Source organism: Crocodylus siamensis, chromosome 8 (genome assembly GCF_052110815.1).
Source record: "Crocodylus siamensis isolate JL-2025a chromosome 8, ASM5211081v1, whole genome shotgun sequence".
Lineage (NCBI taxonomy): Eukaryota > Metazoa > Chordata > Crocodylia > Crocodylidae > Crocodylus > Crocodylus siamensis.
In genome coordinates, this window is record NC_143402.1 from 67,227,353 (window position 1) to 67,251,088 (window position 23,736).

General features: G+C 45.6%; 1 protein-coding gene across 8 annotated transcripts in view; it reads right to left on the reverse strand.

Moving 5' to 3' along the window:
• Positions 1 to 4,644: 4,644 nt before the first annotated feature.
• The window catches only part of LLGL2 (LLGL scribble cell polarity complex component 2), a 45,275-nt gene continuing 26,183 nt past the window's right edge, over positions 4,645 to 23,736 (reverse strand). For 6 of the 8 annotated variants that reach the window (XM_090060449.1, XM_090060446.1, XM_090060443.1 and 3 more), the window contains 18 exons: positions 22,774 to 22,828; positions 21,443 to 21,597; positions 16,640 to 16,857; positions 16,103 to 16,170; positions 14,915 to 15,068; positions 14,663 to 14,767; positions 13,945 to 14,237; positions 13,514 to 13,661; positions 12,692 to 12,842; positions 12,119 to 12,235; positions 11,561 to 11,727; positions 10,060 to 10,324; positions 9,432 to 9,585; positions 8,643 to 8,680; positions 8,180 to 8,227; positions 6,912 to 6,954; positions 6,128 to 6,189; positions 4,645 to 5,348 (listed from right to left, as the gene is read on the reverse strand). In XM_090060449.1, coding sequence (XP_089916575.1) covers positions 5,341 to 5,348; positions 6,128 to 6,189; positions 6,912 to 6,954; positions 8,180 to 8,227; positions 8,643 to 8,680; positions 9,432 to 9,585; positions 10,060 to 10,324; positions 11,561 to 11,727; positions 12,119 to 12,235; positions 12,692 to 12,842; positions 13,514 to 13,661; positions 13,945 to 14,237; positions 14,663 to 14,767; positions 14,915 to 15,068; positions 16,103 to 16,170; positions 16,640 to 16,857; positions 21,443 to 21,597; positions 22,774 to 22,828 — 2,249 coding nt within the window. In that variant the 3' untranslated portion in view covers positions 4,645 to 5,340. Of the gene's footprint in view, positions 5,349 to 6,127; positions 6,190 to 6,639; positions 6,698 to 6,911; positions 6,955 to 8,179; positions 8,228 to 8,642; positions 8,681 to 9,431; positions 9,586 to 10,059; positions 10,325 to 11,560; positions 11,728 to 12,118; positions 12,236 to 12,691; positions 12,843 to 13,513; positions 13,662 to 13,944; positions 14,238 to 14,662; positions 14,768 to 14,914; positions 15,069 to 16,102; positions 16,171 to 16,639; positions 16,858 to 21,442; positions 21,598 to 22,773; positions 22,829 to 23,736 lie in introns of those variants that run through there. The other 2 variants (XM_090060450.1, XM_090060451.1) reach the window with 2 other exon arrangements.

Genomic DNA, 23,736 nt, shown 5'->3' on the forward strand with positions numbered 1-23,736 from the left:
TGCTTTCACTTTTGCTTTCCTTCCTAAAAAAAAAAAAAAAAATTGTTCTCATGGGTTGAGAACTACTGACACATTGATTAGCAGTGAAGTACAGCCGGGACACTAGATTTGATGCACATTTCAACTGTTTCTCTTCCCCCCAACCCACATTTAATCATATTCCTATTTTTAGTATTTCATGCACATTAAGTGTCTCTCTCATATGATATACCAGTCATCCCCTCCCCACCCCACCCCACCCTACCTCATATGATGCATTTTTCATATATTAAATTATTTCTACTTGTGTTTTGTGCCTGGCTGTATTTAATTAGAGGCTGCAAATCACGTGTGCAAGTAGCTTATTTGATACAGCTATCTTAAGCATACCAATACCTGATAATAAGTTTATTAAGTTTGTTTGGGTTTGTTTTTTTTTTGGGGGGGGGGGGAGGTGTTCATAGAAAACCAACTGATTTGTTATGCACAAAAATTATCTACACTTAGCAAGAAGCAGGTAATTTCTGCTTATCACATCCTTCAAGACTGTAAAAAGTGTAACACTCATTTACTCAGTAAAGTTCTTTTTTTTTACGCTAGAGAAGGAAAAATACCCCACCCTTTTCAACTCTCTGTAAATTTAAGTGAGACTGTCATTAAACTGAACTAGCTGAAAAACTTAAGTGAAGAAAATACCTCCTTTGCACCTGCAGATGGTGCCACAGCTATGCAGAGCTGGTTTAGCATTTCAGGAAACTCAGATTCCAGGAGTTTAACCAGTGGCTTCCACCAGCTCAGAGGCTTGACTTTAATCTTCAGCAGCACATGCATACTGTTCAAATAAGTTTTAATACAAGTACATTAGAGTTTAAATTAAATACATTAATTTTAAAAACCCCCAAATTTATCAGCCTTCCTCTGAACTCCAGATACAAAGCATGTACTTCTGTGGGGGAACCTGCAAGTAAAATTCGGGTGACAACCTCCAACCAGCATGGAACAACCGTCCTCCCACAAACAGGTTCTTCAAGAGAGGCAGAGAGGCACTCAAGTAATACCACTTCTAGCTCTGCAAGGCAAACCTCACTCAGACCAGCAGCCTATGGAGGCAATTTGTTCCCAAGCAATTGCCAGGGTTTCAGTTAAGCAAAGGTGAGGGAGCAAAAGATTTCAGTGAAAGTCATGTGATTTAATTAAAGAGCTACTGGGGATTCCATGTGCTTCCCCAGGGAAGTAATGTCTGGGAACAGATTAACCCCAAGCCTTTTCCTGTTGAAGATCTAGGTCACAGGTGTCCAAAAGGCCTTAAGAAAGCCCTGGAACTAGAAGAGCAAGGGATCGCTCTTGGCACTCTGCTTGCATGGCTCAGCCTAGGATATCCCACCTGCCCATAACTCTCCCTACCAGGCACACCAGGGAGGATATGATTTATTCACAAAAAAAAAGCTATAGGGGCATGAGGGAGCAAAGGAACATGTCTATAGTGGTGGAGAGAGGACTGTGGGAGGAATAGGTGGAGATTTCCTGTTGAACAAGTGGGTGAAATCTGGAACATGCCCCAGCTGGGGCTGTGAAGCCAGGGAGGTGCACTGAAGCTCAGGTCTTCATCGCCCTCACCCCCAACACTGGCATATTCATCCCAGCTCCTGCTGGGCCCTTTATGACAAAGGCCCTTCTGGCTGCAGGGTTAGCAGCAGTAACTGAAGCAGCCCTACTTCCACCTCTATGGAGAATGGGGGATGAACAACCATCTCTCCCCCTTCCCCGCCATCAGGCTAAGGGACCTAATTTGTATGTGGACTAATAGGAGTACATGGGACTGCCTTCACTCCAACCTCATTTAATTAAGAATTGTTTTCCTGAAGATGCTGCTGCTGATTGCCATGACCTTTCCTCCTTTGGTAGAGACTGTTTTTGGCCTTAGTCTTAAAAGTGGGTGGGTTGGGGATGTCCTTGCTGCGGCAGAGGCAGGACTGCACTATTCTAAACAGGCTGCTGTTATGGACTTCACTGTTTTCTTCAGCCCTTTTCCCCTCCTCACCCCAACCTGGCTTAGAAAGAGCAGAACAGTTCAACCTAGACATAGCCCAGTGCTCCCCACCATCACACTGAGAAAAGTGAGCATTATAGAGTAACAAGGCCTGTAGGGGACCACACCAAGTCCATCTCCATCAAATCCTGGATTCATACCACTGGGAAGGAATCTCAGAGACAGCCTGTGCTCTAATGCAGCATAAGCCTGGAGAGCGATACAGCATAATGCAACATAAACCTGGAAAGTGATACAATCCTCAGTAAACAGCTTCACCATGTATCCAAGGTACTTATACAGCTTCTTACTGTATCAGTGCCTTGTAGTCTTCAATATATTTGTCCTTATGATGTCTGTCTGTTGGCATCCCATTTGTACAAATGGGAAACTAAGTAACTGGAAGCTCACAAATGGAGGTCAGAAGCAGAGCAGGGATTTAAACCTGGGTCTTACAAGGTCTAGGCTAATACCCTATCTCCTGGCCAGCTAACACTATTGTATTACAAAGCAATCACAGACATGCTTCATATGGTCTTCTTCAGGCTTTTTAAATGAGTTCTGTCTTGTTCTCTACCAGACTTTCAAGATCTGTTTTCATCCTGTAGAAGTCTTCCCCAATCAGTAATACAAGTAGGAAGTATTAGGCAGATGCAACGAACTGGATGAAGATTATCCAGGATAGAACATAAACTTTACCCTACCTTGTGCTCTGCCAGAAACCAGATGGTCTGATAATTGCTGGTTTCATTTCCTACAGCACTAGCCCTAGTACCGACAGACTCTGAGACTTAATAGGGAGAGCATTTTCAGGAACTGAACAAAACCACATGTGAAACAGGGTTTTCCCAGAGGAGCATAAAGCAGAAGCACTACACAGAAGCTACTGTGGTCAAGTGCACATAAGCTGTTCAGGGCAGACACACCTTTGTGCATGCTTGAGCAACATTCACACAAGGAGACTCTAGTTTGGTATGACAGTGCTGACAACAATAGAAACAGGGAAACAAAGAGTAGCCAAGATGGGGAAGTGAGCTAACCAACCACTCCTACATGGGCTTTTGCTAGAGAATACTACAAACAGGGACAGTACGCAGTTTCTTCCTTTACAGCCCTTCTTCAGCAAGCACGGTCTCCAGAGCAACACACCCTTGGATTTACTACTCCAAGCATTAATATTACAAGATTCCCTTGAAGTCCCATTACTGTATAGCACCAAAACACTGTCCAGGGAGCAGCAGCCCCGGTAGTGCACAGGAAAGGATCCAGGAGAAGCAGATCTGTTCCCATTAGTGTTTCTAGCAGATTCTCCAGCTGCGATGCAGTACTCTGCACGGTACAGCTTCCAGCTTTGGTGCAAAAGCATAGCAGCTGCTGCTGTTGGTAATGGCTGAGGGTGCTCTTGTGCAGCTCCTTAACTAGCACCCAGCTGATGAACTGAAGCTGATTGGGCACAAAGCACTAAGTGGGAGGGCTGTACAGAATGGGATACAGAAAGAATAATTTTCAGAGCAAGAAGTGGCTGAGTGGCACAAGCAGAGCAATGTGCATGTCAAGCAGAAGATGACTGAGACCAGAGTCTTTGTAGTTATCTATATGTTAAGCCCCCCACAATAGCACCTGTCCCACCAACCACACTGGAGCTGAAGAGCTTTGCTCCATCTGTCCCAAAAAACAGTGTAGGTGTCTGAACTCCCACATGCTGAGCATCCAGGAAAACACTTCAGAGCAGATCCAGGTCCTGCAAGACTGCACAAGAGCAGGGATACGTCCAAACGGAATTCTTGTAATAGTTCTGGATGAGTCAACTTAGCTGGTAGCAAGGCGAGCCCCAGAGCACAGGGCTAAGGAATACTTGCTCATAGCTACCTACCTGCTCCAGAAAGAGCTCCTGGGCTACAGAAGAGCTCCTGGAGCTAATGCCTCCAATGTAGGTATTCAGTCCCAGAACCAGGAAGTCTGATGGCTCACCTAGGCGCATCTGAAGCAGATTCGTTCCATCAACTGGAGCAGGAAGGATTTTATAAGCACTCATGGCTGAAGTGTGAAACACTGTGAAAATATAGCCCTTCACTCAGCCTCCAGAATGCACCACTCAACGTCCCTTTCTTACCTGTATGATTCAGGCATGATGGAACAGCTTATTCCAGGGACAGTGAATCATATACACCACCTCCCCATCCCCATCAGTGCCACCCACCAGCAGAAAAGTGAAGTAGGCAAGAAAAAAACCCAAAGCCTTACAATATTAGATAGGGAGGGAAAGATAGCATGAGCTTTTATGTAAAGCTTTCCTGCAGGGCTCACAGCAGGCTGTGTTCTGTATAACCCTGCTGCTTAGCTTCTAATACTGAACCACACACAATTTCCAGGATTCGCTCCTTCCTACAAGAAGGACAACTGGGAAATTCTAGATAGAAATTGGGCCCCCTGAAGATGTACGGTCAAAAATGCATGAGCAAATACAGAATATGACTACTGACAGAAGTCCTGCTTGGCACCAGCGCTGATGAATGTTGGCTCAGCTAGGAAAGGCTGGTGTCCGAGTCCCCAGTCTCTGAAGCCAACCTTCTACCACCATGCAAAGGAATTACCAATTTAATCCAAGCAAAGTGACACAGAGACCAGAGCAGACCTTGACCACAAAGGTAGTTGAGTTTATTTCAAAAAGAGCAATGTAGTGTTGAAACACAAAATCAAGCTCAATTAAAATTTTCCTCCAATTTGAACGGCTACAAAAATAGTCTACCCGAGTCCATAAAAACCGTTAGCAGTACCGTAACAAACGGAACCGGAATACCTCCAGAGACCGGTTCCAGCAGCCACAGGGATTAAAAACATCAATTAAATTCATGTTCTTTAAAAAGGACATTTCTAAAATAAGTTTCCTTTAAAACTGAACCACCAATCCAATTAAAAAAATTGTACAAAAAATAATCTTCCACTACTTGGAGGTAACCGTGTGCGCGTGTGAAAACTCTGCACCCAAGGCAGTCATAATTTAAAACCGAGCCCAGTAGAAGAGAATTGTGCAAACATTAAAAAAAAAAAAAAAAAAAAAAAGTTAGACATACACAGGGGAGCTTGGGATGGGGAGGAGAGGTCAGACCCAGAGACCTGCTTTTGGCCTGCATGTAAGGCCAACTGACAGGAGGAGATGTCTCTAGTGAGGCACTACAGGGAGCGGCAGAGGCAGGCTTGTGTGAGTGAGTCACACCTCTGTGTCCTTCTGTGCAGAGAGCAGTGGTGGCCCCCTCCCCCAGGGACGGCTTCCCCAGTCAGTAGTGTTGTGGCACGTGCACCAATGCCAGAAAGTCCTCGATGAACTCTGGTCAATCTGCTTCAGGGAGAAAGGGCAGAGATGCAAGTTAGAAGAGATCTGCCAAAACTAACAAAAACCTGATCTGGCCCTGCATCTCAAAAATCAACTCATATCTAACAGGCCTCCCCAGGTCATGGACCCCAAGCACTGGCTACCAGAAGTTCCCTAGAAGACAGACTGGCCCCACACCCACATCAGATCAGTGTTTGTTATGTGCTTTTACTCTGGCCATGTACATGTACCCTGCAATGAGACTATTCTCTTAGACATTTTGAAAGCACATGATACAACAGTGAAGCCTGTTTAAGTAGACTGGCTGCTCAGGGGTTCTTTCAAAGCAGTGGCTGCAAGGGAATAAGGCCAGAGGAAGATAAAAGTGACATGGAGTGGAGTACCATATATGCCCAGATACCCCAGCTAATAAGCCCCTCTCTACTAGTAGCTTGCCCATCAGGAGCCCTTAACAAGAGTAAGGAACTCAACCTCTTAGTGCTGAGAAATAACTAATATTTCACCTGCTCTTCAACAGGGCGGAGATGCAATATCTCAAGAGAAGCTTATCATATCATCCTGTACCAGTGCTGCACATCTAAGTTTCACTCAGCATGTAGGCTGCTCATGCGCTTCGGCAGGATATATTAGACAGCCGGCAAATTCCCACCCAATAACAGGTGTTCCAATCTGTAGTGCACTGTATTCCATAGTATGTCATATCAACACAAGGCTCCAGCTAAAAATGCTGCCCCTTCACTTCTTGCTGCCTGCTGCACAGCTCAAAAATCCTCAACTCTGCCTACCTCCTCCATTACTTAGCCCATGTCCTACGGGATTTCTTGCCGAATTTCTTTCTGTATAACTCCTGTAATGAGAAGAGATCAAAAAAAAATAAAAATCAGTCACTGCAATAAACGATTGTCCAATCCACTCCCAGCTGCTGATAGAAGAGGAGGCAATGTCCAGAGGAAGCACGCAGAGCATATAAGTCACTCACCCATCCTCTCCATGGAGCCTTACACACCAGCGGTTGCCCATCCCACTAAAGCTTTGTGCATGAGCTGTAACTGTCACTTGTCCGCCCACCTGTAGCCCCTGTCACCTGAAAATTGTCATGCTCTCTGGACACAAGTTAAAAGCCCACACCTGTGGAGTAACTTATCTCTATTGTCCAGACAGGGAGTGAGAGCAGAGATAGAGTGACACGTCCAAGTGACAGCACAGAGCCAAGATAAGAATTCCAGAGTCCCATCTTGAACCACCTAAGCCCATTTGACCTGTCTATAGATTAGCATGGGTTGATGTGAATAGAAACCTGTATGCGAGTACTCAGAGTCCTGCTTCTTTGGTATATGGGAATGGGATCTCCTCTTCTTCTCAGAGAGAAAGAGACAAAGGGTTATTCTTAAAACCTCAAGGGAGAACATGAAGGAAAGGAGAGAGTCTCAGCTGGCTTAAAGAGGCATTTAATCCAATTCTAGTGTGCCACAGGATCAGCCATTGCGCTGTCTTCTCCCTGCTTTCCTTGAAAGTGCCCTCCCTCCCTAAGCCCATAAGAAAGAGGAGAGCAGATCACAGGGTATTCACCTTCTTCCCCCCTCCAGCGTGCTCTGGATCTCCTTCAGCACTTCTGGAAAGCAAACAAAGCAGTGAGCAGTTGCTGTGCAGATGGAGGAGCAAATACTTCACTGTTGCCTTAAGAATCAGGTTTTCAATCACCCCACCCTTCTGTCATATTCTGAAATACTACTGCCCTTTCCACACTACTAGCTTGCAACACAAACCCTGCACAGGTTTGGCTGGGCTGACACACTGGAGCACAGCACTGCCTGCCAGAGGGGGTGCTGCAAACACCAACTTGCTTGAGGTCCAGGAAGGCAGCCAGTTCCAGCTGGCTTTGCTGCTGGAAAGCAAAACTCCTTTTGTATATTGGGGCAATGAAAGCAGGCAGGCATTTCTTTCAGGATGTGCTGTCTATATCCTTGCCCTTAATCAATCCATAATATAAATCTGGTACCAACACTGGAATCATACAGCTGCAGCTCCTGAAGTGTGCCAAACTACAAGGACTAATGACATCTTATCATAGAATCACAGAAGTAGGGTTGGAAGGGACCTTGTAGATCTTCAAGTCTGACCGGCCGCCTGGGCGGGAGAAAGGGCTGGACTCATTTGAATCCAGCCAGGTAGTCATCAAGCCTCTTCTTAAAGATCCCCAGGGTAGGAGCCAGCACCACTTCCCTAGGAAGTTGGTTCCAGCTCCTAGCCGCCCTAACTGTGAAGTAGTTCTTGTGGATGTCTAATCTAAACCTACTCTCTAATAATTTGTGTCTATTGTTCTTTGTCATGCCAGGGGGTGCTAGGGGAAACAGTGTCTCCCCTAAACCCTTCTGGTCCCCCCCCCAGTGAGTTTATAGACAGTCACCAGGACCCCCCTCAGCCTTCTCTTGTGAAGGCTGAACAGGTTTAGGTCCCGCAGTCTTTCAATGTAGGGTCTGCCCTGTAGTCCCCAGATCATGCAGGTGGCCCACTCCTGTAACCTATCCAGGTCTTGTTGCAGTCTTTCCCTCCCTACTAGTGTGCTCACCTCACCCCAAATTTTGGTATCATCAGCGAATTTAAAACAGGTTGCATTTCACCCCGTCGTCCAAATTGCTGATGAAGAAATTGAACAGTGCAGGCCCCGGGACCGAGCCCTGGGGGACTCCGCTGCCCACTTCCCCCCAGGTCGAGTATGACCCGTCCACCACCACCCTCTGAGTAAAACCCTTCATTCCTACTCTAGAGAAGACCACACGTTGCTCCCACCCAAATGTACACCTGTCCCGCCAGCTGGAATAGCTGATCACACTCACTTTCATCATTTAGTAAGGCATGTTCCATCAGCCTCCCTGACTTCCTCTCTGAAAGGAAGAAAAAAAGTTTACATACAGCTGTTTGTCAATAAACACTTGCACAATGATGATGGCCACTGCAAAACAGTCTACAAGAAACAGATTTAATATTGTATTAAAGTCCAGTTAGAGCTTTCTAGCAACTCCCTCAGCCCTTTCCTCCCAGCACAGATTGTGCTTCATTTCCATCTCCAGACTGTAAATGATAAGATATTTTAACACGCAAAGCTGCGTGCCCAGAGCATCTCGAGTGTTAGACTTTGATATGACCACGGAAAATCCACATCCAATTCATCTTCATATCTCCTCTCGTCCCTCCACCACCAAACCCATCACTGTTTTTTCAGTGAGGGAAATGGTAGCAGAAGCTTTAAAATATTTACATATCACTCTGTTAAATTAAGTGTACTTATGTTCTGCTTACCATCTTCTCCAGTGTCACCAGAACTCCTGCCCAGCTCCCTAAGAAAGAAGAACAAAGTATGTGCTAATGAAGAGGTGCTTGCAGAGCAAGTACAGGACATGGGATGCTGGGGACATGGGGGTTCTGGCTCCTGGACAACTTCCCTATTGTTCTGGAGAACAATTCACCATCGCTTCCAAGAAAGGTCTACGATTACAGACCAAGAAGGGTCAGATTACAAAGCAACAATCCAGTTTGCCTGATATACTACGGTACATCAATAAAGTAAAAGGGTGCAAACTAATACAGTCTAACACCACACTCATAAGGGGATTACTTGATTGGTAGTAGGAAAGATATGATGTGCCATCAGCAAGAGTGTTTTTAGATTTTAAGACTGATTCAAAGTGCCTAGTGTGAAGAGACCAGACCGATCCGACCCTTCATTACATATTCCCTGTGCACTGCAGCCAGTAGGCAAAAGGTCAGAGAAAGTTATGCTACCTTGTGCTAATCTGCTTGGAAGTGACATTAACAGACTTCAACAGTCCCAACTGGCCCCCTTTTTTTTTTTTTTTTTTTTTTTTTTTTTTGGGAGAAGCAAGGACTCTGTACTACTTCATCTCAAGAGAGAGCACTTGGAGAAGAAGCCAGCCTACAAAAAAAAACAACTTAGACTGCAGCATAGCATAGCTCACCCCAAATGAAACAAGTTAGTATAGTGTATTCAACTTTTGACTTCAGTGAGACTAAAGCAGGGAAAGAGAATGGCATGACACAGCCACCCAAAGCTTTACAGCTGGGGCTCACCTGGATCTTCTTCCAGTATGCTCCATGCCAGAGGTGTTATGCAAGTGATTGTTGCTTGTAATTTCTGGAGCATCAATGATGCACCGGGGCTCAACCAACCATTTGGTAGAAAGAGAGAACCTCTCAAACTCTGATGGTGAGATCAGATAGAAACCTGCAGGGGAGGAGCAAAAGGGCATTTGCTGGGGACTGAATTCATGAGCAAGAATGTGTTCAAGACCTAAAAAGGAACAGAAGATTTAGATGTCCTCTACTCCCAAATAAGAGGTGTTTTTCTGGATTTGGCTAGTCCAAAGCAGTAGGGCTTTGGAGAATAGCAATACCCTTGTCTAACGGACCAACAATGTTGCAGTGTTGCATGACATGAAGATTAAAAAAAAAAAAAAAAAAAGAGATCTCATGAAGGCATCTAAAAAAAATTACAGACCAAAATGGAGCCAGTTCCCTGCTGCTTGGTAAGTTGGTGACTGATGACTGCTGAAGTTGAATGGATAGACTGATGCACCCATGCTCTGTGCAGTGGTACTGTTACAGAAGCTGAACCCTACAACCCAAACTCATTTTAAAAAACAATGGAACAAATGTCAGGAGGACACAAGAGGCAGGCCTTCAATGACTGTGCCAATACCTTGGCCATACTTAGTGAAGACGCAGGAGGCAATGCCGCTGACATCCTCCTTGCGGATGCAGGGGTAGCGTGTCTGTAACTTGAGGAAGGGCAGAGAGATGATCTGAATGTCTCCAAGGTTAGTCAGGACGGTCAGGTTGTTTTCACTGTAGTCATCAGTTTGGCAGCTGCCAAAGTTAGCGACTGCCATCTTTCGTACCCTACAGCCTTCCAGGGCCGTCAGCTTGAGCTTCAATTTGGAGCTCACCTTGGGCAGTGTGAATACCTGCCGGTAGAAACAAATCACACGATATACTTTTTCCCAGGAAATGCCAACAACCCCAACCTAGGCCAGGGCTGTTCCCTCTGGCTTGTACAATGCATTTATTCACAGCACATCTTTGCCCATCAGGAAACAGCAGTGAAATCAGAGTCCAAGTTTGCCTTCCTGCTTCAAATGAGACCCAGAGCAAGCACAAATGCAGCCAGGGACGATCCCAAATTTCAGAGCCTGCTCCATTTCCCAGTGGTTGCGACAGGAGTTTCACCACTGACTTTACTGGAAGCAAATTAAGACCTCAAGTCACAGACCCATTTAAGCAGATATCCTGGTCTCTCACCCTCCTTCCTACACAATCACAGAATATAGGGAAAAACTGCACTGAAGCTGGCTACTGACCTTTACCACTTTAAAGTGCCAAGCAGGGTCAACCATAAGTTATCCTTGGAGCCCACTCTCCTTTTGTGGAGCATCAAACAATGATTTTAGCTCCAGAGAGGAATTTTCAAACTGCTTGAGGATCAGCAGGCCCAGCTGTCTCCTTTTGAACCACCCCATTGCCACTTTTTATCTGCAGAATTAAACGCATTTCCTAATGACAGCTGCTAAAATTAGCCGCAGAGCTCTAAACCAATATAGAAAAGACTCCTGCATTCTCCATCTGCATTTTCATGCTGAACTCCCACTTCCATTTGTCTGTTCATCTCCCAGCTGTGAACTGACACCAAATCTGTCAGCTTTGTGGAGGACAGACTGTTACCTTCACTCATCTGTACACTCAACTGATGTTCCTAGGTACTACCAAAATAATCTGCCCCCAAGTAATAAGATTGTAGGAGAAGTAGAGCTAGAGGGACCTCACAAGGTCATCTAGTCCAGCCCCCAGCTCAAGGCCAGATCGTTCCCAATTTAACTTTCCCAGCCAAGTGTTTGTGCATCCTGCTCTTAAAAGTTTCCAGGGAACGGAGATTCCACAACCTCTCTAGGTAGCCTGTTCCAACGTTTGACCACTTTAAGAGCACCTTTCTGACAATGAATCTCCAACCTAAAACTGCCTCTGATGAAGCCTGAGGTCACTGCTCCTTGTCCTGGCTCCTCTACAGCTAAAGGAGAGCCCATCTCCATCCTCTCTATAAATCACCCTTCAGGTACCTGAAGACTTATCAAATCCCCCTCACTGGTTAATGCCTTCCATAAAGGAGGCGGTGCCATACAAGAACTGCATGTGGGTCATGTGTTTACCTTCAGCTGCTCTTCAGAGACCACAAGAAGTTGGTGGCTGCCTTGCATATCTGGGCTCTTTGAGAGGTCATGGGCTACTTCTAGTGGCTCTGGGAGAGGAGCGCTGCGCCCGTCTAGGACAAGTATCCCCACAATAGGAGCCCTGTGCATCAGCTGAATTTCCTTGGCTAGATGGACAAAATGAGAAGACAGCATGTGGGATTACCAGCTAGCAAGATGCAGGCAAGCACAGCACACACAAAGGGGGCCCACATCTCCAAACAAGCCACATTTGATGGGCTTGCACACACGGCTTGTTGACAGAGAATGTGGATTCCATCTTCACCAGCAACCTAATGGGAACTGCAACTAAGATGGTTCAGAAAACAGTGGAGTCAATTTCTTAGCTAGCTTGTCAAAATATAACCCCAGCCCCTAGCACCAACAACTTTAAGTATGTTTCCAGGTCTTCTTGTTCTTTATTTACAGCCAGTAGCTTTGCATTTTAGCAGCTTATTAGTTGCCCCCTGAATCCCATTAGAACAGCTCCATGCGTTTCCATGAGCAAGCAACACTCACCCTGCTCCGCCCTCACAGGCTCATCCATCCTCCGCTCTGCTGGAGGAACACGCAGAGAGAATGCATAGACTGTGCCTCCATTGGTGCCTGCCCACAAGGAAGGGCAGTGGCGGGAACCTAAAACAAGAGTAAAGGCCCTAAGTGCGATGCATCTCCAAGAACTAAAAGCTGCATTCTGTAACATACTATGTCAGCTCTACATCTGCCCACTTGTCTGCTTTTCGCTATGTGTATGCTCACACCATCAGAGGGAAATTCAAGTACAGCATCAGCTTGGGATCAGATGCTTTCTCTATAAAGATTAAGGAGAACTGTATCCTGTTCTTCATGGGGGCCACTAAGCAGACAGGGAACTCAGTACTTAAGGTAGAGGTAGCTGCATCTACACAAGCTTCATAGGAAGATGGGCTTCTACTTTTATCTTGACCAACTGATGGACCTGCATTCTGGAAAGGTTTCAGCACTGCATGAAGCACAATAAGGGAAGTGCTGGGTATCCCTGGCCTACTGCACTCTTTTTCAGGTAGGGTTAAAAGTTGCATCTGAATGACAAGCACTGCTCATTCTACTCACTGTCTCTCAAGAAAGTGTCAGCAAAGTACAAGGTGCGCACAAAGCCAGTGAACGAGTCTTCTGCAGATCGTGCTTCTATCTTCCGCTGGACTGGAGCCAGCTCCATCTCCTGCAATGCAGCCTGGTCAAACTTGGCATTGGCCTCTTGCACCTTCACAAAGAAACAGCAAGTTTTGGAGGATCTCAGATGTAGCACATCTCTTCTATGAGCCCTGTGTCTCCTGGCTAACAAATCCTGTTTGCTTGAATCCAATATAAAGATGACTCAGTTTTTAGCCCCTCAGATGGAGCATCTCTACATTTCCCCAATACTGACTAAGCATAACAAAAAGTTACGCCTGGAATGCTCTTGGCTCTCATGAAGTCATTACAGAAACAGAGGGCAAGCTTCCTTTGGGGAAGAAGATTTAACTTTGAGAAAAGCCAACATCTCCACATCCCCAGCACCTCTTTACAAGGTGGGGGAGGAAGGAGAGAATGCATTGGCAGAAGCAAGCAAGAGAAGGAAGAAACTCCTGCATTTACCAATACTGTGTTTTGTATCAGACTCAACTACCTAGACTGGGTTTTGCCAGAGACACCTTAAAACATGAAATTAGTGAGGTGGTGTTTCACTCAAATGGTACCAATATCAGAAGCAGCAAAAATACTGCTGCCCATTGTACCCATTAGTGTTTGGTATAACAGGTGGACTGAAGGTTACAAATAACTGCATAGCCTTGTGGAGTCTAGTCAGGACTATACCAAGATCAGAATGATATACAAATGATAACACCCTATTCTTTGCTGGTACTCCAAGTATCCAAAAGGGCATCACCTCACCTCTGCTATATTACCGGCTCGTCGCTTCCTGCTGGACACCCTGCTTCTACGAATCCGTCTGAATGACTGCCGGAGGGACTTCTTCAAGGATTTCACACGTGACAGAGGGCCTTCCAAGGCCAGCTGGTCACTGGGATGCAACGTACATCTAAGATGAGAGCAATTGCCACACTTGTTCAGTTAGTTATTCTGCCAGGCTGACACCGTTGCTATATAAAACTGAATTATGTAAACTGATGTCCGAGCACAGAAGGAAGGTGCTCAAGCAGACAACATGGTGCATTCATTCCAAGTTTAAATCAGGGCCTTTCCCCTGTACCAGCTGCTCCCCAGAAAACATGAAAGTACCAACACGTAAATTCAACTTCCTGGAGAGCTAGAGAGGCAGTTCTATTCCTAGGAAGTACCCTATTACACCAGGAAGGACTTACTTGACAAAGACTAGCCGTTTCTGCTGGTGGTCAAAGAGCCCAAAGCCATGGCTTGTACCACAAGCCACGAGCTTCCATTCAGAGTGAAGGGCCAGTGATGTGACTACAGCTGGTGGCTGACACTGGACCAAAATAAATGGTTGGAAACCAGGTTCAAGTCGGACAGACCCATCTCGGGCCTTTAGTCTCTCATGACCTTTCCACCTATAGCCCTCTTGGTCCTGCAGTAGGTCTGCTTCAGCATAATCCACCACATGCTCTGCTGCTTCATCATTCAGTTCCATCAACAGCACCTAAGGGGATAAGGACACATTTCTAATGTTGGCTTTGCCAACTCAGTTACTCAAAGCTACAGATTTCTCCTCTCTCTTTAGAGCTGGAATATGCCTTCCTTACTTAATTGACCAATCACCAACCATAGGACAAAGTTTCAGTGATAATGTTATCCCTCCTCCCCCTCTTGCCACCCTCCTTCACTTAAATTATGTTAGTAGGTAGAACCTGTGCTGCTAAATTTGGTTACTCTAGGTCAAGTCATCCTAACACATTTGCTGCTCCCCAGATACTAGATCAGTTGACCAAGAGGATAAAGCCTAACCCACAGAGGAAAACCACCAGATTCCAAACCCAAGTACATTTCTACCTTGCATTATATCTAAGCCTCCAAAACATCCAAATGAACCCTCCACCAGAAACTTGTTTTACATAGTTCCAGTACCTGCCCTGCTGTACCAGCTACAGCCAAGTACCCGCTATATTTACACAGATAAATCTTCTGGATCCCAAGCCTGGGGTCATCGCTATAAGGATCAAAAGAACCAACCTAGTAAAGGAAAAAAATAAAGAGACTAGATTAACACAAACTGGTCTCTACAGCACCAGCCCCTTGCAGTTTCCAACTTAACTGCACCAGCACCTCAAAACACTCCAAACTCAGGTTGTTTAATCTGAGCAGATTTCGCCTTCTTACCTTACGCAGCGGTGGCCACTCATCTTCACCCAGTGGGTTCATATTGTCATTGGGATCTACATCTGTGAGGAACACTCTCACTGTGCTCAGCTTATAAAGGAGGTGCAAACAAACGCCCGAAGCATCCCAAAACCTCACAGTGCCATCCTCATGCCTGATGGGAAAGGATTGCAAGCAGCATGTCATGCCTATGGCTTGTATCCATTCACAACAAATCAAACAAGAGGGACCAGGAAGAAAGAGGAAGCAGCACCTCAACATTCTGATTGGTAACTGGATCTTTAAGGACAGAAAATACTTGCTATATCCAACAGTGAAACAGGTCCTTCTACAAACCCCTGAGCAATTTAGAGGTGCAAAAGGGACACTTTCTTGGACTAGTATGTACCCCATTGAGCTTCGAGGCCTGATGCCCAACACAGAATTTAAACACGTTACAGAGCCATGCAAAGGGAAGGAACACGGCTTTAAGTTTGCAACCCTCCCCCCAAACATTACACCACACATGTAGCCTCTGGCTACTCCAGTTCTTGGCCCAGAGCTTTGCCAATGCTTGTTCTATCCAGCAGACTTTCTACAAACCATCTGCATCCAGGAACAGCAAAAATCTATAGGAGCCCACCATCAAGGTGTTTAGAAGGTGCCTTGCCTTGCTACTCCATTTGAAAGAGCAGTACAGACAAGCAGACACGGTTGTCTATGGACAGATGAGCATCCTCATTCTAACTCTGATGGTAGTTCCCCCAAAGCTGACAGGATTAGATGTTATAGGTCCAAACTGTACTCTCAGCTACATCAGTCTTAAACAATGCAATGCTGCAAATTCTTCCTCATTTGCACAGGCACGAGGAGGACAAACCTTGACATACACATTGCTCTGCACTGACATCACTTGTCTTTATTGCTATGTCTTAGGAAGAGTCACTAATTTCTTGGAACAATCAAACAAGATGACATCCTACTGCACGAGTTACAACTTGTCTGCTCCAACATCAGTATTATTAGTCACAGCTTTAAAAGTCAGGTTCAAAAATAAAGTAATGACCTTTTCTTCCCCTCCTCCCCCAAAGAGACAACAACTCCAGAATCCAATTAACTTTTTGCATCCCCATGACAAGAAACTTGTTTCCAGTAAGGGAAGAGTATACGGGGGAAGTTACTTGATTTCTATCAATTACAGTAACCTACCCTGTAAGAAGCAGGTCCCTCTGGGGAGGATCTGGAGCCAAATTGGTGCCACCATCAATTGGCCATAGCTAAAAAGAAGTTAAAGCAACACCATGACTTTCCATACAGCAAATGTGAACAGACCATACAATCAAGAGGGAGAGCAGAAAAGCCTGACCTTCCCCGAAAGTGCATCTGTACTTTTTATACTATTATAGCCTTTGTTTGGATTATGACAAATGTGCTAGGTCCAAATCTCAACTGTAGTTTTCTGCTAGTAGCTCTTCAACCCAGATTTCCTCTTTAAGAAAGCTTCTGGGTTAGAAGCAGCTTTCTTGTTAGAACTGACATCTAGAAACTTCCCGAGATGTTACTAAAAACCGATGAAGCCTGGAGAACATTGCAAGATTTAGAGTTCCAAATGGTTACTGTCAACAGGCAGGAAGAAGGCCCATCTCAGCTGGCATCCTGCCACCAGCAGGGCTGACTACACATGCACACAAGTGCATGATGCTGTTCTCCAATGCATGCAAGTGTACAAGGTTATAGCTGCCATACCATATTTGAGTAGTGAGAGTTCTGCTTGCTCCCAGCACTGATGATCCTCTCCCACAGCTTCAGTGGAATATTGGAAATGTGGTGCGAACAGGTGATGGCTGAACAGTGGAGAGATGCCAGGTAGGGGGGATGGACTGCTGGCCAGCCTGGAGCCTTTAGGTCTATTACCACGAGCTCCTCTTCGACTAGCACCACCATTGCAGAGGGGTCATCAAACTCTGTGGAAACAAGATTCATTGAGATGTTAAGCTAGTTTTTCATTGGCTTCTAACCAGAGCTTTAATGTCTCCAAGTACTTGGATCACAAAAAAAAGGTTATGCAGGGTCTGAACAACAGAAAGAGTCTTCCTGTAGGACCTGTATTTTAAAAGACACCCCCTGGAGCTTCTCTGCATAAACATGCGTCAGTGAATAGCTATACAAAACACTGGGCTGACATTGCTTGCTTAAAACTTAATACCATGAGTTTCTGGCTAAGACGTTCAAATATGACTTGCAGTGAATGTGCTAAAGCCTTAGTTAAGAGGTAGCCCTCACAGGTTCAGCCAAAATTGAAACCAGATTTGTTCAAGAAATGGATGTCGTGCAGTTCTAAATAAACTAGTTGAGTTACTAAAAAGCAATACAGCTATGCAGAGCTAGAGGCTACTGCTGCTAGATTAAATCTACCTGAGATAGCTCAGTTACCGAGACTCTGCACTATATGATCTCATGTAGACATACACAGTCACCAGCCACATAGGACAAAGCTCTGGTTTAACTCCTTTCCATTCTGCTGGAGGGTAACAGCAAAAAAGGCCTTTGATGTGCTGCTAAGTAACCATGGCTGGGATGGATGGGTAGGCATACAATGCAGCATTGACCTGATTTAGTACTGTACTAGGACCTCAATCCATCAGCCTAAGCCGCTTAAAAGCAGTAATGCTGTGGGTTATGCAAAATGCTGCCTTGCTTGGAAACGACAAGTGTTTAACATTTTAGCTCTCCTCCATCTGAGCCTTCCCTGCTTTTAGCCTGCTTCAAGCCATCTGGACTTTCTTTGAAGAGAGTGCATAATAATATACGCAACAGCTATACATCCTGTTAACACAGCCTTATGGCTGAGATTTGGCACATGGAATCAAGAAGTTAAGACCGACGGCTGCCAAAACCACTATAACTTCTGAAGTGTGCAGCCTGCTGTAAGGCAGGGCTTTGCATCGACATGTAAAAGGTAGCCAAGGCACAACTGACTGAACAACTAAAGGTGAACTCTACACAAAGTATTAATAGAGTTTTTGAATCTTTTTAAAAAATGAATGTGTCAACATGCAACAATCCACACTCAGGTTGGGACTGTCCCTGTCAGGAGCACCACATTGCTTTCATCTGCCAAACCTCTGTAGGACTCCATCTGAGTTAATCTCCCAGCATTAGGTCCTTTCCTGGTCCTCTCCTTTTGCTTTCTAGCCATATCCCCTCCCTCATCACAAACAAATCCTAGAAGATTCACATTATATATTGGGACTCACTTTAGGCAAATTATTTCCCTGCATTACCCTAGACTAAGAGATGGAGAAGCCAGCTTTTATTTCTAGCTCTGTCCATGGGACCCGAGGTAGAACCCAGGTTAGTCACTTCTGTGTCCCAGTTCCTCCATACAGACAGACAGAACACACAAGAGATAAGAAAAGTAAGCTTTATTTGTAATTATTACCCAATTCAGGTAAGCTGTGTGGGGCAGGAACTACATCTCCTGTGTATCATTATACATCTACAGACCCTGTATGAGCATCATGAACCCTGCAACCTGGGTACAGCATTAACAAGACCATGCTCCATGTGCAGGAAGACTTAAGCATGAATCAAAAGCCACTAATCTTCAGCAAACACTATACTCATGACCCAAAGGTCATTTTGAGCTTTCTGAGTGGAAGAAAAGAACTGCAGTATATCATTTTGCATGTCTTCCCTAAATCTATCCACCTACCATTGAGAAAAGGCACGGAGTCATCCCACACATTTTTTTGCGCAAATGTCCACAGCATGATTGAAGTACTGGCAGAAGCACCTCCTACCACCAATGCTGCCATGCACAAACACACTAGTGAGCATTAAGTGGCTTTGTTAGACTATTAATACTTCACCACTCCCATTATAGTCAGTAACACTTCAGGGCGGGTGAGACTGGCTACACAGACCCACCGGTCTTAGGCAATCAGCCACAAGGAAGCTCACCAACCACAGAACCCTCATTTAACTAAGTAACTTCCTGGTCTAAAGTACTCAAAGCTTCAGCTTCCTCTAACATCTACTGCTGCAACCAGTAAAAACACAGTCTAATGGATGACTTAGTTCTTGGGCAATACAAAAATAAGCTTTTGAAGTGTGGAATTACTTCAATCCAAAAGGAACTGCTGACTCACATCTGAGGTCAATGTCCTGACAAAGGTGAAATAACCAGAGTTAAGTCCTTTGTCCCATCTACAATTGCAGAGCAGACAGCCATGAAGGAAAAATCTGCAAGAAGGCAAAAACATGTGTAATCTCTGTAGTGCCTGAGAACACCAAAAAAGTTTGTCTGAAGAGTAGACAGACGTTCAGGTCTAGTCTATCCTGGAAAACCCCACAGCCCTTTTTACAGTACACGATCTATTAAGTAGGGTCTATGGGCTTGAGAAAATGTTCAGTTAGTTTGTCACACTTTGTAAAGAGCAGTTAAGAAATCTTTTCAAGCCACTCTGAAGAAAAGGGGCAACAGCTACAGGGTTGGTTCCTGAACTGGAAGTCTACTTCTCCAAGAAGCATATGCATTTAAAACCTGAAGCCTGATAAAATCAGAAGCTGAAAAAACCTAGAAAGCTAGGGATATGTGATAGATGGTTGCCTATAAGAACCACTCTGGGCACCTAAAGGTTTGCAATTTACTGTTATTACCAGGGATCCTGGTTCCCCCCCCCCCCCATTAAAAAAAATAATAATAAAAAAAGATTTTAAACAACAACAACAAAAATAATAATGGCAAATTCTGATAAAACCCCCCAAAAATCTGTGCTTAAAACAAAAGCCCCACCCTGCTGGTGCCCCTCATTCCCCACCCACAGGCCCACCAGCCTTGCTAGTGCCCCTCACCCCCACCCACAGGCCCACCAGCCTTGCTGGTGCCCTTCACTCCCCCCCTCCACAACCCCTCAGCCCTGTTCCTGCCCCTCACTCCCCACAGCCCTGCTGATGCTCCATGCCTCCCCACCCACAGCTCCTGCTCCCCCAGCCCTGCTGGAAGTGACCTCCATCTGCCAGGGCTATGGGGCCCATGGACTGGGTCTGCAGCCCCCTGCCCCTGGCAGGAGCTGCTGCAATGGAGCAGAACCTGGCTTCCATCCCACCCTGCTTCTGCCTGCCTGCTGCAGGTTTGGGCAGGGGCGAGGTCAGATCCCCACCACAGTGCACACTCCTGGGTGGCAAGGGGGACCTGTGCCCTGCAGATCTGTGTGTGGGGCGCAGGGCTACATGCTGCCTGCATCAGGCTCAGGCTCCTACCCTGCTGCCCTTCCCTGGGGCCTCCACAGACCAGCATGTGCAACCTGGTGCTGCGAAGAACAGCAGTCGCACAGGAATGCGCGCCCCTCCCCCGGCAGGAGCTGACTATGGCCCCTTCCTGCTCCCCCCTGCCCAGCTGGGCAGCAACCCCAGTCCTGCCCAACTCCCTCCCTATGGGGGCCTCAATCCCCTCCCCCCCAACTTACCTGCGGGAGCTGCTCTCCAAGCTGCCTGGGGTCATATACATGCATATAGTGTCCCCTTCCTGACTGCTCTCCTCCCACTCCCTCCCATCCCCCTGCAGGCTGGTATTCTGCCAGCCTGCAGAGGGCTCATCACAAAACTGCAAAATCCATGGGTATCTCTGGTAAAATTAGAAATCCACATTTGCCTCTGGTAAAAAGGTAAAATCTGTAGTTTACTCCGTTTTTCCATGGGAAACAGGAAACCCAGATCCCTACTTATTACTCTATCACTATGGATGTATGCTTCTCCAGCTTGAAATAACCAAGTGGACAGCCATCTTAAAAGTCAGATCACCAGAAAAAACCTAGAGGGCAGATGTGCTGGAAGCCACAGTTGAGCAGGTTCCCTAACAACTGAGAAACAGGTAAAAGGAAGTAACTGAAGAGGTTGTGAGAACAAGCAAAGCCCAATACTGGAAGCAGGAATAGAAGCAGATACACATGTGTGAATGGGGCTGAGTAAGCAATAGTACCGAGTTGCTTCTACAGTTATTAAAAACGTAAACATTCACGTTGGCCATAGAATAAATTAAATGCCACTCCACACTGACCTTCATTCCAAACTCACCCTTTATTCATATACCACTTGGAGCTTCATGTCATAAATCCACAGACAGTAATTAAAGAATGCCACTCACACCCAGTGAGATTGTTTCTTTTAATTATAGCCCCCTTTGATGTGCTGGGCTTAAAACCAATATTCAAAAGTGAATCTTGTTGCTTTGTTATGCCCAATATCCAGCCTCTCAGTTTCATGAGCCAGCATGAATAACTTGAGTGTTTATATTCCTAGTTAGTACATTAAGACAAGCAGTTTAATTTTAGTGGGTATACGTGAAGTTTGTAGCTGACTCACTGCCACCAGCATTCCACATTAATCTACAAAGGCATCTTTCATACATTTGCAAGTGCCTGAACAATTAAACTCAATAAAACATTCTTTCATCTCCATTTAGGTTGCTATTTCGTTATACACAGAGTTTTTACGTAAAAAGCAAATTTCAACCCTTCAAGGGTTGAAGTCCCTCTTGGCACATACCTGCAGCAGGATCTGCATTAGAGATGACAAAGAAGTCTATCACCCGTGACGTGAAGTCAAAGGCAATCTGTTGGCTGCCATGGATAACAGAGATGCTGTGCCGATCACCATAGCTAGCTCGGGGCATCCCTCCTTGGAATATGACGTACGGAAGCCTTAAAGACAGACGGAGTTGAGTTTACTCCATAGGTTTACAACGAAATAGTTTGAGCCCAAGTTAAAGTTACACGTTACACTTCAATCATTCAGTTTGTCTAATACAGGGGCAGGCAAAGTCCAGCCTACAGACCAGATTCAGCCTGCAGAGGACTCCATTTCCCAGCAGCCCCTGCCTGCGTTTCTGTGGCCGATTTCCAGAGACCCCAGGAGAGGCAGGGCCATGACAGCAGCTCCCCACCCAGCCAGGCCCCAGCTCTGGACCACACGGTCACTGCCACAAAATCCCAGCCTCAGCCCCAGAGCAGCTCCCCACCTAGCCACACCCACACACTCCCAGCACTGCGTGGGCCTGTCTCTATGGAAACCCTGGGCCAGTACTGTCATGGGTTCCCTGCTCCTGGAGTCTCCATGGAAACTGGCTGCAGCAACGCAGGCAGGGGCTGCTGAGAAACGGAGTCTGGCCACTGGCCAGATCTGCCATTTTGCCCACCCTTGGTCCAATTAGGTAGGACAATGGATTTGTATGGGATGGTTTAGATGGGAATGATCCCATGTCAGGCATGGGGTTGGACTAGATGACCTCTCAGGGTCCCTTCCAGCCCTACTTTTTTTATGGTTCTATGAAATCTGTGGAATGCTAAGCAATTTTAGAGTTCACATGTTACGGGTTAGTACCGTTTTTTGCCTTCACAGCTCTTACTTCCTGCTAGAATAGGGGCATGGCTAGGAAACACTACACCTATGCTCTACCAGTAGGGCAGAGGCAGAATACTGGATGTGGTACATCCTGGGATGCTGGAGGGCTGCAAATTGCTCATTTCATCTCCATGGGACGTACTGAAAGTAGTCTACTGGGAGCTAGGTAGCATGGCCCAGTTAACCCTCACCTGATGTGACATAACTGAGATGCTCAGGGGACACTTAGCGTGAGTTAAGGAGCTTTAACAGGCAGATGCTCATATTTTAAAGTGCTCTTAGTATGGCTTAAGCATAACATGCAACTTCACCCTAATGAGCTGAATTAATATGGCAGCAAGAAAACTTCTATCTAGTGTTATTCTAAATAAGCTGCCTGTGTGAGGTGAGCATTGCCAGCAACAGATCACAGTAACTTGTGTCCCAAGGATTTCTCCCACCCACCATGCACAGGAGATGAACAACCCAGAACCTACCCATTTTTTGTCACCTGCCAGTAAATCTTGGAAATGGCCTTGCAAGGGAAGGGACCTAGGATGAGAAAGTTACCACAAGTGAAAGGTTTATCTTGAAGTGTGGAAATAGGTTAAAACAACTGGAAATTGAAGGCCTGTTTCAATTATTGTTCTGTAGTTGGCACTGTTCATAAAATCACACTGATTATGGCCACAGTAGTTACAGCATGTGAAGCAATTCCACCTCACTCAGCTGAGTTGCGACAAACACTGCACTTCCCCTAGAAAGTGCCATTTCCAGCAATCCAAGAATACCACTCAGTGCAAACAGGGCTGGTGCTCAAATGGAAGTTCTGAATTCATTGCTGATGAAAGTACCATTGAGCATATCTGGCTACCAGAGGCTACAAAAACTGCAGTAGGAGTCATCTTAGCCCCAGAAATGCCTCCACATTTCCATCAATACATTCTCGTTAATCAAAAAGCAATACCGAGTTTTGCAAACCAAGGTTAGACCAATATACCTTTTCTAACAGCAGAAGGAAGAGGACATTCCCTTCAGAGTTTCAGCTAATGGGAAGTACTACTTCTTCTTCAGTGCTCAAAACCAAAAGATCTTGAAAGGAATTCAGTGAATTCATCAGTTACAGAAGAAGTAGTCAAGGGAAACCTGCCGTAGAAGTGGACATCTGAATCACAGCAAGTACTAAAGCTAAAAATCATTAACATCTTTCTTAAGAAGACAGGCTTTTTGTGCCCAGACTTTTTCCTCTGTGTTCAGTACAGACTGAAAAGTAGATATTTATTTCAACAACCTTCAAAATCCAGTGTCATCTCTATTTGAATAGTTTAAGGGTTTATGGTCCACCAAGGAGAAAAAACTCTGTAGTGAAACACTGCAAGTACCTACCAGGGAGACCTGCATTCAGAAGACCTTTCAAGGGCTCAAAATGAGCTTAAGATCGTTAAAACAAAAGCCAGCCC